The sequence below is a fragment of the Takifugu rubripes genome, chromosome 1 (assembly GCF_901000725.2).
Source record: "Takifugu rubripes chromosome 1, fTakRub1.2, whole genome shotgun sequence".
NCBI classification, from domain to species: domain Eukaryota; kingdom Metazoa; phylum Chordata; class Actinopteri; order Tetraodontiformes; family Tetraodontidae; genus Takifugu; species Takifugu rubripes.
In genome coordinates this window covers 24,361,923-24,377,228 of record NC_042285.1, presented here as the reverse complement: position 1 = coordinate 24,377,228, position 15,306 = coordinate 24,361,923, and the positions used below count along the sequence as shown (strand labels likewise).

The following is a 15,306-nucleotide window of genomic DNA, read 5'->3' as shown; positions in this document are numbered from 1 at the left end:
CGATATTAAAACAAAAGTGAGAGTGTGTTCAGACCACAGCTGCTTGGTCCCCTTTAACCACAACAGAGTTCATCTCCTTTGGTTCGATGTGAGATAAAATCTATTCATGAGAAGCTTCGTCAGCTTTTTGAGTATTCAAAGTGAAGAGTAACCACAGTATCATAAGAGCCCTTTAGGAAAAACAACTAGCATTTGGAAGACAAAACAACTCGAACTATCTTGTGTTCTTATCTATGAGTTTTTACGCGCTAACAAAGCCACTATTCAATAAATATTAAGTTGAAAAAGATGTTGCCAACTTACGGGGAAAATCAAAGGGTTTCAGCAAGGCACAGAAATCTGGAGGTGGCGCACCTGAAAGCAAAATGATGGCTAAAGATACATCTGAGAAGGACGTGCACCCACAATTGCGCACATGTGAGATTCCCAGCACAGGCGCGACCCTGGAAATGTCACTGCGACCAAAGCTTTTCCTCAGTCATAAATAAGAGATTGGAATTTCTGATAGACTGAACACAATTCAGCAAGCTTCCAGGATGGTTTTTAATGAAAATGTCGCACACACACATACACACTTCTCCACACCTGTACTGTCCAGCACCCCCCCACTCCCCCAGGACAGTCCAACACTTGTTGTGACACAACACCTGTAAGTTACATCCAATGTATGGCAGCAGTCGCCACAGCGCCGGTCCAGGTGAACGGTGCGGGCAGGACGCGGTGCGGTCCCCGGGGCAGACCTTCTCCATGCACCACTGACAGAGATGGGATGACAGCCATAAATCCCACAGTCGCACTGCACACAGTCGGGGCAATTTCACCACGCACGCAGAGGCACAAGTGCACGTTTCGTTAGGCCGTGGATTCACTATTTACCAGCGAGTACCCACGTCCGTCCTGCTCTAGCGGATTACCAGTGTAATATTACATAAACACAGCCGAAACCCAAATTCACACAAGCTACCCCCGTTTGTTTCATCCTCCGCAGCACCAAAATAACAAACAGCCTACTCACGGTTCGTGCTGCAAGGGAAAGTTGCAGTTCTGGTGCGAGTTGGGGTCTTGTCCGCCACTTCTCTTAAAAAGCAAGTGTGTGCTGCCCTTCGTGTCGCCGCCGCTGTTGGACAAAACCGAAGCCAGGCTGGAAGTGTTTGTTGTAGGTTACATGTACTGCAGTCTGCCGTCGGCCCGCTTCTTCTTCACCGCTGACGCCGCTCGGGAAGCCAAGTGGCGCGTTATCGCCCCCATGTGGCCGGGTGGAACCAATACCGAATTTCTTGTCGCCCCGCAATTCCAATTGTTCCATAATTCCTGGTAGATTCTTTTATAGAAATGCACATGCGAGTCAGAAGGATACTGGTGCAGTTCCCATGGAATTGGCTGGCAATCTTATGGAGAACACGAAATTTTTCTACTGCTATTAGGCTTCTATATTTACCCCAAATTTGGCCTGGGTGAAGGGCCAGAAAATAAGAAAAAAGGAAGGCAAACACAGGGGGAAATGGAGGGTTACCGCCAGGAATTCAGGCTCTGCTGGCCGAGCCCTGGGACAGTTTCCATTTTCCAGGGGACTCACAGCTCGCAGGAAGGAAGTCAGTGGGAGTTGTGGGGTCTGGTGCGGAGCAGTAACAAAACAGTGATGTGCTGGAGTGTTTTCCACTCCTGAAAGGGTGTGGGCTAAATTTTTAAGTATGTATATATGTTTGTGTATGCATGTATTAATAAACACTTGGAATCCAATCTTTGGAATTCAACAGTAGGCGCAATTAATCATAACAATAAATGATAAGATATCAACAAAGGAAGTGTCCTTGGAACTCTGTGAGCAGTGGAGAGTCAGTAATCTGGGAAGACACTGAGGCAACATAAAAAAACAGTGGCAGCAGTTTAAGAGCGAAAAGGTGGCTGGAGAGGAGCCACCTGCTGCTGCTCACTGCTCATTGCACAAAAGCAAATTTGAAAGTTTTTGCGGTTTTGCAGTGCTGCAGCTCAGGGAATTATTGTATTTATTTATTTTTTTAAAACACAAACAAAACAATTAATTTATGTACAATGATGATTTAAGTGCCTTTGAATGTAACGGGGTTTTTTTTTTCTTGGTGTACTGGGGAATTTATTGAACAGACTCAGAGGTTTATGTCAGAGACTGAGCTGACATATTAAAGGGCCTCGGGGATGCAAGAGACTCCGAATTACTTCGTTATGTAGGAATAACCTCTCACACACGGCATCAAAACAGTGAATGAATTGATGCACGTACAGCCGCTTCTTCTGTTGGCTCCCAGTAACAGAAGGATAAAATAAAGTAGAAAATTCTCTCCAGTCACCACTGGATCATCTTTATCCTCATCTACTGCGTCTTTCCTATATATATTTTTTTTAATTTCTTCTTCATTTTGTCTTTAGCCGCAGGTATGAATTTCAATTGTAAGTAATTATTATCCCAGCAGAGGGCACTATTGTACAATAATGAGCTCAGATGACTCCTTATAGTCGTTTTTGAAGAAACCCATTTAACTGAGTGATAACTTTTAAAGCGTCATGCAAAAGTGACAGCTAATGTGACTTTTGTTTGTTTTCGATTATATTTCAAGTTTCTTTAAGTAGAGTTTAAATTATGCTGAACATTGTACTATAAACTGTAAAAGCTTTCTTTCTTTAATATTAATCACCAGCTTTGCAAAAGTACTTCAAGCTCACCTTTGGATTTTATATTTTTCTTTCTGGAAAATATATTTTTTCATTAATCATCAAACATTTGTGTGTCACAGTGTGGTAATGGGACAGGCCTTTGAATGGTTGAAGCTCGTGCATGCAGTCACTTGTTTGTTGTCAGTAGTGGATTTATTGTACCGTAAAACCCTGTCTCTAATAAACCTAATTACATATAATAGAAAAAAAACAGACATATTGATACAAGGGACAGCTTTTCCACTTTTAAATATGCGCAATGATATCATAATGTAATGATCCAACAGAGTTCCATCTACCGTGGAGGACATCAAGGACACTTCATTGACACAGCATCTGCTGGGAGGTGTCTTCCAATGGACTATTTCCCTGCAAAAGACTCATATGGACACTTTGGTCTCGCTGGTTCCCTACACTCATTACAGCACTCAGTACTGCAAGAACTCTGCAACTTAATGAATTCTATAAAGCCCCACATCTGTGCCCTCAGCCCTGCATTTGAGTCTGGCTAAAAGGAAAAGTTTAAAGCACATAAAATGTCTTAGTTAATTATTACGTGGGCGACACAGGTGTAACCTCTGCCGTGACCCTGTGACCCCTCACATCTTCAGCAGCGTCTCGTCAATCTTGGTGAGAATCAAACTCTGCGATATTTGACTGGAGCCTCTTCTCTGATCAGTTTGTCAAAAACTCTTCACTATTCAGAAAAAACATTCCATCATTTTGACAACCTGTCATTATGTTCAAAAGGGATTTTAAAAAAGCAGGTGATCACAAGTGACAAGGATAAAGATAATGCATGAAGACAAGATGAACATTTTACTAACAGAAATCAAACAGCAGTTATGAAATATGTTATATTTGTGTTTCGGCTATGATGCGCTACACCAGGGATTGAACACATAATCATCTCAAATTATCTCAAATATTGTTTTGATTTATGTTTTTAATGTCCCGTCATACATTGTCAAAACCTCGTTTCCTAAAGTTTGCATTTACCTGCTCACTTTTTGCTTTGAAGGGCCACCTTTCTTTTCATATGCATGACACTCACTATTCTATTGCGGATATGCGTGAGTTTGAACCCATATATGAGGGGGTTCACAAGCGGAGGAATCAGCAGGAACTCAATTGACATGAAGTTGTTGAAGTGTGGAGATACATCAACATTCCCAAATCTCATATACATTAAATCCAAAAGGACCGAGACACCGAACATGATGAGAGAGATTAAATGCGGCAAACACGTCTGCATAAACTTGTGCTGGTCCTCTTTAGAAGACAGGCATGATCTAATCATGTACATGTAGGACCAAATAATGAACACAAAATGGCCAAAATAGAGGAGAATATTAAAATACCCAATAAAACTGTTGACTTTGGGAGGTGAGCAAGCAATAGTTACAATCATCCAGTTTACACAGTAAACCTTGTTAATGTGTGAGCTGCACAGCTTCACTCCTAATAAGGTTGCTGAGTTCATGAACATGCAGTGAAGAGGGATAAACCAGGACAGAAACACGAGGAGGGAGACTCGCGGCCTGGTCATGACTGAGTGGTACACAAGAGGACGACATATGGCCACGTATCTGTCAAACGCCATCAGAGCCAAGATGGAAAAATCTCCGCAGGTTGATGAGTGGATCACATAACCCTGGAGCATGCAGCCGGCGTAAGAAATCACAGGAGATGACAGGAGGTCCAGCAGGAATTTGGGATAGAATCCAATTGTCCCATACAAACTGTTAATGCACAGGTTACATAAGAAGATGTACATTGGCTCGTGGAGCTTTTTATCCACGAGAATGATGACAATTAGCAAAACATTTCCAAAAATGATCATCATGTACCAGAGCAGCGTCAGCAGGAAGAGGACAATGCGATACTCCAGTTTAAAATCTAAACCGGAAAGTGTGAGCAAAGTGACCGCTGAGACATTTTCCATCATCTGCAAATACCAACAACAGTTTTTACGTCTCTACATGAAGTTACCCATAAAACCACCTGCCACAGTGTCGGAGGAGAGACGCTTGTCCTCTGCTCCGACTGCCTCCTCTTGGCTCCTGGCATTAAATCCCTTTTTCTGAAAAGACATGCGGCATCTCGGGATTCCAGCTGGCCAATCAGCAATGGAGAGACTCAGAGGTTACCTGCGCACGCTGTGGGGTTATTGTTATTGTTATTGTTCTTTTCCTTTTTTTTTCGGAAAATATCGACTTGCCAACATACTGTAATTGTGATTAAATGTAATTGATAAGGAACAACCTAAATAATTGTGTAACTAGCAGTCACTCATCCTGTGTGACATTAATAAGATTTTGTTGTTTGGTCCCAGGAATTAAAAAGAAAATATTTAATTTCTGGGACCAAACAACAAAATCTTAAATCTTATTAATTTTTAAGAAAACATTTCATTTCTGTGACCAGTTGAGTTGAAGAGCAGGAATGCCACCTGATGATTCAGGCATCACATGGTTAAAAGTGTTCTTGTTTCTACACTTCCAGGCAGCATTCCTGATCTTCAACTCAATGTAGGCAGAAAGTTCCCTCAAGCAGGGTGGAGTCTGTTCCATGGCATTGCTGGGAATCTTGGTGAAGCTGTGTTTATGGATCCATTTAGAAGCTTGCGTGTAAAAGTGAAGAAAGCCTGCTGGGGAAGACGCACCTTCCCTGCAGGCGGTACATGTGACATTCACAAGAAGAAAATGCAGACTCATCCTGCTTTTACTGAACACCACCGCTCTTAAAATCAGTACAAACAATGTACCCATAATGACTTGATTGGCTTTTTGTTCAAACCTGTTTCCCTTCCTTATCAGCTCACCTTTCACAGCACCCACCCTGGTCAGGTCACCAGTTCAACACAATGGAAGCACAGAAAGGCCTCAAGCTGGATTCCAACATTCCAACAGTTTGCGTGTCTTTTATTGGTTTTGAATATCCTATGGGCAGCTTTATTTTTACATTATTAGACAATATTACCTTAAGTTTTTTTCATTTTGACATAGAACTCTGCAAATGTTGCTGGACTGAATAACACACAGTATATACATCTACACTGCAAAAAAATGAGCTCACAGACAGACAACACATTTGTTGGAAATGCATTTTTCTGAGGCGGCGCCCCCACCTTTGAAGATAGAAGTCATTTCATCACAGTGCACACTTTACGCCTAAATGTCATCCTGGGAAATCAAAATGTAACAGAGTAGCCAGGATATTGTCTTTAGCCAAATCTTTGTGTACATACGAGAGTTCCAATGTTTTGTGCACTATGATCACAAAACCACCAGCTTCTGATATTTTCTATTTTTAAAATTTAAAAAACCTTTTGTATTACTACCTCGAGAAGGAGCATATGCCTCAGGCTTACTTTGGGTTATGGAACATTCTTAAAATGCATTTTCTGATCTCTGGCAACTTCAGGCCATACACGAGCGGATTAACCAAAGGAGGAATCACAACAAACTCCAGGGATAAAACCACTGCTATGAAAGGATTCAGAGACTCCAGGTCGATCCTGCTGAGAGCGACATCACAAAACACAGTGACGGAATAATTGACAAACGTGATGATGTGTGGAAGGCAGCTGTGCACCACCTTGCTCTTGAAGTCAGACGAGCACTTCCTGCAAATGAAAAAAATCCGTCCGTATGTATAGAGGACGAAAGCAAGGGGCAGAAAAACTGTAGTGACAGATACGAGCATGCCGATGAGATTATTGAGCCAAGTTGGCACGCAGGACAATTTGACAACAGGCCAGTTGGCGCAGAACACTTTTGGTATCGCATTGCCACACAATGGCAGCATGGATGACAGATAAACACAGGCCGCAACCGAAAAAGCCGGATAGAGTGACGCTAACAAAATCAACCGCATCACTGACCTCTTTGTTATCTTGTTGTGGTAATGTAGCGGCTGACACACAGCGACGTACCGATCGTACGCCATAATGCTTAAAAGGGTGAGCTCGTAGGATGCGTACGTGTAAATGACATAAATCTGAGCAAAACATCCCCATCGTGAGATCAAATGAGTGGATGAGAGAAGATCTTTGAGGAATCTGAAGAAGAAGCCCGCAGAGCCGTACAGGGAGTTAACAGAAAGGCACATGATAAAAATGTACATGGGCTCATGCAGAGCGTTCTCTCTGGATATCACAACTATTATGATAACATTAGCAAAGACAATGGAAGCATACAAGATGAAGCACAGCACAAAGGCAAGATAACGATACTGGCCAATGTTCAAAAACATGGTGAGGTTAAAATAAGGAGGAGTAGTAAAGTTGTCCATTTACCCTCAGAGACGTTTAAGCATTTTAATCGGATCCTGAAGTCACACCTCCTCCTTATCTGTTCAGTTACAGGTTAGCTTTGGCATGAACAGAGACAGTATCAGCATTGAGAGAACTGAACCAAAGGTGACAAGAAAGACAGAGGTTTACACAAACGTGGAAATAGGTCATCAGCGGACAGCATCAGCAGCAAAGATGAGTTTTATCTGCTGCCTCTGTTAAAGCGTTGCCATCGATGAATGGACCTCATGCTGTGAGTCTGATTTAGCAGCAGAAACTGAGAGGCTCTTTAACATGTCGCACACCGTTATGTCATCACAGCCGGGACTCCCAAAGGAATGTTGCCCAGAAAAGTTTTTCCTTTTTTTCGATTTGAGATTCTGACAGGTAATCAAAGGTCTTGATTTGTAAAGTATGAGGTTATTTTTTTGTAATTTAAGTGATTTTTTGGATTGAACATAAACTAGTTGACAATAAATAGAAAGTTGATGTTGAATATCAATTTAAAAAAACACTAGCAGTACGAAGTACATGTAGAACACCCGGCACAACCTTCAATTGAAGGCAGATTTTGAACAATTTAGAGGCAAAAGGGTACAAAATGATGTCATATACATTTAACTTCTTGAGGAGCAAAAGGGGTGATTGTGTTACATCATCAAAGTCAACATAGTGGCTATGAACTCTAGGCATTTTGCCTCCACGTGCAGTATCTATGGTGTCCCTACATGAAGAGATTCAATAATTAACAACATTAAATGCTATGAATCTTTAAAACATTGTTGAAGCCAGATATGTTTTTTAGATATATTTTTGATTTTTCAGTCCCTTCAATTGTAGAGTTTTGCCACCCAACATGATAGGGAACAAAAGTTTATGCTACTACCTTGATTTACTTATTCTTTATGAAAGGTGATGCAAAAGGTCACCCTTGTCAAATGCGAGGTCAGACTTTCCTGATGTAAGAATACTGTAAGGACTTTTATTAGTCCCTTTGGGCCTTTTAAAGCCCATCACTGCTAAGACATCCCCGGCGTATATTTTCCCCCAGAGTTTGGGGGATTGTGCTGCTGTATACTCACAATGTCGACAGTTACTGCGAGAAGTTGCATAAAAGCAGGACGCCATGAAAAAAACACACTGAAATGCTAAATAAGAACAAAGCGAACGCCAGTGGAGCTTTTGCCGCGCCTAATGAGAACCCACGAGACAGTATTTAACTTTCCAAATTAATGGAGAACAATTATGTTGGAAAGGGTCAACAGGCCATTATTGCCACTATCCCTAGAGGGCAATTAAAGACATGTTGTGGAGTGTATTCTCAAACACATTAAAAACAAAGATGTTTTTCAGTGTAGTGAGCGGTCAAGAGTGAGAAAAAATAAGATATTTAGATAAAGGATACCATCCATCTGGCCGTTTCCTTTCTCGTTCCATGACAATGTCATCGAAACACACAGGCTTTGTCAGCAGAAATGTAATAAGGCATTTCCTGTGGAAACAGCTCAGATCAGGGTTATAGGGAATGAAACATGCTGCCCAGTACTGATTAACTTTTGTCAGTGTGACTCTTTTTTAAGAGTTGTAAATGATTGATTTTGCTCTGCGATTTTTACTCTCTGACAGTGGGTTGGACTTCTTTGTGTGAGCGTCGGTTGCGGGTCTCTCCCCCCAAACTACATTCCTGTAGAACAGAGTTCTATCCAGGACAAAGACATAAAAGGCTAGAGGGAAGAGAAGACCAAGACAAGAACAACACTGTGCTAAAATGTACCGACTTTTTGATGGGAAAGATCATGCTTTCATCTACCACAAGTATCGAATTCCACCTCCAGAGGAGGTGAAGAATCTAATTCTGCAGTACCTGGAGAAAAAGGTATGTCACTGCCAGGGAGAGAAGTCATATGCTGTTGATATGTTGCATTGTTGTGCCTTTTGTGGAAATTAGGAATAGAGGTTATGAAACTGATACACAGGAGACTTAGATGTCTTGTGTTGAAGGCCCCAGTTCTGGCGAGATATTCGTACTGAGAGGTATAGAAGGCATAAGACAGGTCACTGGCTGGCTTCGACCACGTACGGCTCCAGCCAGTCTGTCATTAACTATTCCAAGCAGAGAATATTAACCCTGGATACGACAGACATTTTTTGTCCTGAAGTGACACCTGAGCTGTCAGTAGCTACTTCAGGACAATAACGCTGAGTAAAGGTCAAAAGGACAATTTGGGATTTAGGGAGAAGGAGCGATTTTTCCTTCCAAATCCCTCCTTTTTGATTGTTTGATCAAAACTAACAATTACCCTCATTAGGAAAATTCCTACAACTTTTTAGAACTGGCAGAAAAAAGTCACAAATGTACTCTTGGCAGCTGCAGCTACATTGTTCTACAACACAACTGAACACATTACAAATCAAATAGTTTTCAATTTCATTGCACAATTTCTTTAATAAATCATGAAAATTCCAGACTGTCTGCTTCAAGGGCTGTTCTGTAGGAATAAAAAGCCTTTCCTATCACCCCCTTTAACTTTAGAGATGGATGTTAAAACTCAAATTATGGGGCAGCAATCCTAGAGATCTGAACAACAGCTCAATTAGAAAAGAGAGGGTACTACCACTTCCCTTCCACCAGACATCTTTACCATGCCTACACTTGCCCGTTGATCTGTACAACCCTCAAAAACTCATCTTATCCCATTCATGCACATCAGTTTGAGGGGATTGAGTAATTACTGCAGTTGAAAGACGGCTGAATGTACACTTGATTATCGCTACAATGGTTGTGATTAATAAAACAACTGCTTAAAGTGCCACAGCTAGTGATATAAGAAAACCAGTCCTGCTCCCTAGTAGGACCCTAGTAGTGCCCTCTGAGTGTCCCTATTTTGTCTATAAAGGAATGAGGGGCATGGAAATTTGATATATACGTAGAACATTCAAGGTTGGCCTCTAACTGTAGAGTTGTAAAAAAAAAAACACAGACCCAGAGTGTCAGAGATCCGGTGAGGAATATTCAGTGTGATTAGCAGACATAGCGAGAATCTGTGTAGGTAGTAACAGATGTCCTTGGCAATCGTACAGGCCCTGTTAAGAGCATATAGCTCTGCAGCTTGAGCAGAGGTGCTGTGATGGAGGGCTCCAGACTCCTGACATCGCCTGAAAAAACTATCAGAGGGTCGCCTACAGGAGTCATTAGTGTAGAAAAGAAAATCTGGTTTCTGGAGTGGTGTCCACATGAGATCAGGTCTGCGTGATGTACCGCTGTCGATAACCACTACAATCATGATCCTCCTCCAGCTCAGGAACAGGAAGAGGTGGCTGGATTCAATGGTGGAGACCTTTCATGAATAACTGACAAACAGGACTGGACAAAATCATTGCTTCATATCCTGACCTTCGGGCAGTCGACATTTGTTGTGTAGCAGCTATATTCAAAATATGTAGCACAGAATGAGTAACACAGTCATGAGCCAGTACAATGGGGGCTGATTTCTCATTCATAGTAGCAACAGCAGCTACAGATCTCAACCAACTAGGCAGGACAAACACCACAGGGGGAAAGCTTTGACGAATAGCACGGGATGACAATGTGACCCCTGTTTCTGCACCAACAGGTCAGAAGCAAAACCCGCTATCTCAGTCACATACAGATGGAACAGCTGTGTGTAATCCAGCAGCCCAAAGCTTGTGCTGAGAATGAAGCAGCCTTTAAATCCGCAAAGGCCTTGTGTATTTCCACTGTCCATTGAACTGTGGAAGGAGCATCCTGCATCATAACTGCTCTCAAAGCAATCCATAGGAGCAGAGGCACAGATCCACTGATGACAATGAGTACCGTATTTTCACAACCATAAGGCGCGCCGTATTATAGGGCGCACCTTCAATTAACAGCCTATTTTAGAAATATTTTCATACACAGGGCGCACCGTGCTATAAGGCGCATAGCATAGAAACTGCGTAGTGCCTGTGGTTTCATGACGCGTTCACTAGATCGAGCTGCGCTAAAAGGAATGTCAATAAAACAGCCAGATAAGTCAGTCAAACTTTATTAATAGAATACAATCCGTCGTTCTCACAACTCTATTCACTCCCAAAACGAATAAACAGCTGTTTTATTATTTTTCCCGAGTGACGTAGTGTTTTCGCGTAACACAGTTCGTTTAATAACAGCGAGTTATAACAGGCAGTGCAACATTTTTATCACAAGTGGATAGTGGAGTTTAATAAATCTTCGATTTAGTGCAACGTTTTTATCACGTAGTACCGTTGCGGTAAATCAAACGTTAGTGCAAACAATATACGGTAACTCGAACTCTCGAAGTAATGCAAAGCGATAGCAATAGCAATATAACAACGTTGTTCAAACGGTAATTTCCATATTCACAGTATGACCAGCCTTGTTAAGTTGTAAACACACAAAAGAAACACGTAAAGATCACTTTATCAGTTCATTCCTCATCCAGGAATCCCTCGAATTCTTCTTCTTCGGTGTCCGAATTGAACAGTTGTGCGAATACGGCGTCCAACATGGCCGGCTCCGTCTCGTCAAAGTCGTCATCAGGGTCGGTGTCGCTGGTGTTGTCTGGCATTTCAGTGACAATCCCTGCCTTCCTGAAAGCTCGGACCACGGTCGATGCCCAGGCATTTACGATCCACTGGCAGATAGTGACGTATGACGCTCGGCGCCGTCTCCCCGTCTTGGTGAACGTGTGTTCGCCGTTCGTCATCCACCGCTCCCACGCAGTTCGCAGTCTAGTTTTGAATGCCCCGTTGACACCAATATCTAGCGGCTGGAGTTCCTTTGTTAATCCACTTCTTGCTTTGTTTCCTCGGAAGCTCCGTTGAGTCTATACCTGGCGCAGGTCGTCTTGTTGCTTCCTCCACTTCCGCACCATTGATTCGTTCACGTTAAATTCTCTTGCCGCTGCTCTATTTCCGTGTTCAACTGCGTGACTGATAGCCTTCAGTTTGAACTCTGCGTCGTAAGCGCGTCTCTTGCAAGGAGCCATTTTGGGGTCTTTACAGACAGAAATGGTTTGGGACTGAATTTACTGCTGTTACCTCGGCCACGCCTACTGACTACGGTAGCCGCGATTAACCAATATTACCGTAATCCATACAAAAGGCGCTCCGGGTTAAAAGGCGCACCGTAGATTTTTTAGAAAATTCTAGGCTTTTAGGTGCGCCTTATAGTCGTGAAAATACGGTAGTCATACCTAAGAAAAAAGCCTCCGCCTCTTTGTCCTGGGGGAGTGACATGTTCAACAGCTGCAGTCTCTCAGGATAAAACCTGTTGACCTTTCTGCAAAACATGTCCCAGATATGTGTAATATCTGGCCTACAATATTGCAATTTTGCTAAAGAAGTTTGATGTCTGCACTCTGCCAACCTCTTCACCAATAACAGAGTCCACATGTCACACCTCCTTAGAGGGGGAGACAACCAGCAAATCCTCAGCATATTGGAGGAGAGTGCTCCACCCACCAAGTGCAGATCTTCCAGAGCCCGACGCACTGCGACACATACATGGTTGGTCTCTTCAAAAAGCCCTGTAGCAGCTGGGTCCATGTCCACTGACATGATTTATATATGAAAACAAACAGATACTTGCTGTCTGGAAGAAGAGGAATAGAGAAAAAGGCAGACCATGTACAATGTAGTAGTTTGAATTTGATGGCGATAAAGCCAAAACAGAATTTGTGTCAGGCAGAGTTGCAGCTGTAGGCACAACAATGCTATTAATAGCTTGCAGATCTTGAGAAAAAAAACTCACCCTGGGCTGAATTACCCGACATTCTGCATTATAGAGCGCACCTGACTATAAGCCACATAAGACTATTATCATCTATATAATGAAATGCTTATGAATAGCATCATAAGCATTTCTTTGTGCATTATCCGTGAAGAGTGTGTGTATATGAAGCGCAAAAAGACTGTTCAAAACACAATTAAACTAGCATCTTTCTCGGCACAGTACCATATCTGTTCAACCTGTCTACCTTGCTCTTGTGCTGCTCAAGCATCCTCTTGTGGCCACGGCCGTAAATATCCATTCAAATTCAGAAAACTTTATTTATCCTGGTGGGGCGATTGAGGAAATGGTAAAATCCATAATTAAGCCGCATCGCTCTATAAGCCGCAGGGGTCAAAGCATGGGAAAAAAGTAGCAGCTCAAAGTGTGGAATTTACGGAACATCCTCTATTCCTGCTTTTGCTTTTTGGGATGCCTGATTGTTGGAAGTTTAGAATTATGTTTGAGTTAAACAACACAAGACAGAGTAGACGTAACTAATGTTACATGACCTTTATGCTATTTTCCAAATCCTCAGAAGGGACAACCTCATGTTCTGGTGGTGGACCTGGGGTGTGGGACGGGTCAGCTGTCACGGGTGTTGGCACCACACTTTCAGGAGGTGGTGGGTATTGACGTGAGTGAGAGTCAACTGGAGCAGGCCAGAGCTGTGCCGGGGTACCCCAACATCACATACAGGTAAGAGTGCTCAATGGCTTTATATGCATGGAAATGATTACTGTACACACATGCAGCAGAGAGATCATTGAGGTCAACGTCAGTATTGCTTCTTACACTGATCATCCATTGTCCAGTGATCCATCTGTTTTGCACGAACAGCATCAATAATGATTTGTGACTGCAAAACAAGTCTAACTTTGTGACATAATTTCTCATTTCTACCATCATCTCCATGTCCATTTTCTCTTGCTGCTGTGCAGCAGCTACAACTGCAAAAAGAAATTTTTAAAAAAGACTCAAAAAGAAAATGCAACTTAAAAAACAAATATAAAACTTCCAAAATGACCAGTGACCTTTTTGCCACGCCACCAGGGAGGGGTCAGCAGAGGAGCTGCCGGTTCCAGATGGTTCTGTGGACTTACTGACGGCGTCATCAGCAGCCCACTGGTTTGATCAGTCGAGGTTCCTGGCTGAGGCAAATCGGGTCTTAAAAGTTGGGGGGTGCATAGCTCTGCTGGATTACAGTTTGTCAAACTTCAGACTTCATTACCAGGACTGTGGTGACAGACTCACTCACATCTTCAAAGAGGTGGGTCATGGTATATTCAACCGTGATTTAATATGTGTATTTAATAATAAAATGTGTTCTCTTCCAGGTGAAGCAGGACCTCATGCCACACACCAGCAGTCCAGTAGCTGCATCTGAGTCCAAGCTTCAAGATCTCTTCACAGCCATTCCTTTTCCAGATAAAGAGAGGTAACTACAACACAAACTCCATCCAAATCTGAGCATGTCTTTGTTCAGACTGTTGTTTTTTCCATCTGTATGCATTAACGCATCAACGTGATTCAACAGGATCGACGCCATCCGTGTAAATACGTCCATCTCAGTGAGGGACCTGACTGGATTGATAGAAACCTGGTCTATGTTTCAAACCTTTAAGAAAAAGCATCTGCAGGAAGCTGAAGATCTGCTAATCAGCACTCAGAAGAGGTCACACACACACACACACAAACACACACACACACAATGAAATAATTAACCGTGTACTCTACCTCCTCACAGGTTATTGAAGGAAATGGGAGCCATGTCTCTTGATACAGAAATTGGTCATGAAATGGAATATTTTTGTATTCTGGCATCAAAACCATGATCATTGGACTGATCATGAATGTGGATTTTTCTACATAAAGCTTTTTTATCCTAGTCTTGGATTTCTTTGTATAATCAGATATAAACTGATGCGTAAATTGTGTCATAAGTGTACCTTTTTCTCCTTAAAGGTTCTACCTTCTAAATATAAATAAATAATCACAGCAGTGATCACGCTGATTCACTATTTGCTTTGCTGTTTATTCCTTTATTGAGTATCTTGCTACACATTCAGCTGTGTATACACTGGTGTTGGGGCGGTTAACAAGGTGTGGATGTCTCAGGTATCAGGAATATCGGGTTCTTCAGGATTTGGGACCTCAGACGTTCATGTTCTCAGACGTCATCATGCATTTTAGCCTTCCAAAGTGATTCATTTAAAAGGACATAATGACATTTAAACATTTAAATAAAATTAATATTGATAAAAATAAGGTTATAAAGTTGTGAATTAATGGTTAAGTGGGCATTAAATATAAATATAAAATATATAAATATTCCTGTATTTATATAAATATTAACACATTAAACTTTTGATTGTGTTTAAATGTGGACCATCAGTTTAATTAAGTTAATAATATACAGTATAAAAGGGTTTACTGAGCAGTCAGAACTAAAAATGTGCTAATCCAAGAACATTAGAGGGCAGTAAACTCATTCTAATAATTTATTTTAGAGAGTTACATTAAATTG

The 15,306-nt window shown here is 41.9% G+C and overlaps 4 protein-coding genes across 8 annotated transcripts in view; 1 reads left to right on the top strand and 3 right to left on the bottom strand.

The window, feature by feature from the left end:
* adarb1b (adenosine deaminase RNA specific B1b) overlaps nt 1–1,223 on the bottom strand; it is a 57,333-nt gene extending 56,110 nt beyond the window's left edge. For 2 of the 5 annotated variants that reach the window (XM_029831278.1, XM_029831745.1), the window contains exon 1: nt 1,016–1,220. The gene's annotated coding sequence lies outside the window, so the exon portion shown is untranslated. 5 annotated transcript variants of the gene reach the window in all.
* Nucleotides 1,224–2,825: 1,602 nt separating this feature from the next.
* On the bottom strand, nt 2,826–4,649 carry LOC101073200 (olfactory receptor 52D1). Its single transcript, XM_029842616.1, has 2 exons — nt 4,542–4,649; nt 2,826–4,433 (listed from the first exon to the last, which is right to left on the bottom strand). Exons 1-2 carry the CDS (start codon nt 4,637–4,639, stop codon nt 3,695–3,697), a joined length of 837 nt encoding a protein of 278 aa, XP_029698476.1. The 5' UTR covers nt 4,640–4,649; the 3' UTR covers nt 2,826–3,694.
* Nucleotides 4,650–5,986: 1,337 nt separating this feature from the next.
* LOC101073431 (olfactory receptor 10J4) lies at nt 5,987–6,987 on the bottom strand. Its single transcript, XM_003962101.2, has one exon. It carries the CDS (start codon nt 6,985–6,987, stop codon nt 6,061–6,063), a length of 927 nt encoding a protein of 308 aa, XP_003962150.1. The 3' UTR covers nt 5,987–6,060.
* Nucleotides 6,988–8,642: 1,655 nt separating this feature from the next.
* LOC101073661 (putative methyltransferase DDB_G0268948) lies at nt 8,643–14,798 on the top strand. The gene is made up of 6 exons (XM_029847640.1): nt 8,643–8,864; nt 13,318–13,478; nt 13,833–14,049; nt 14,117–14,217; nt 14,317–14,454; nt 14,527–14,798. The coding sequence occupies exons 1-6, from the start codon at nt 8,757–8,759 to the stop codon at nt 14,612–14,614; spliced, it is 813 nt and encodes a 270-aa protein (XP_029703500.1). The 5' UTR covers nt 8,643–8,756; the 3' UTR covers nt 14,615–14,798.
* The last annotated feature ends 508 nt before the right edge of the window (nt 14,799–15,306 follow it).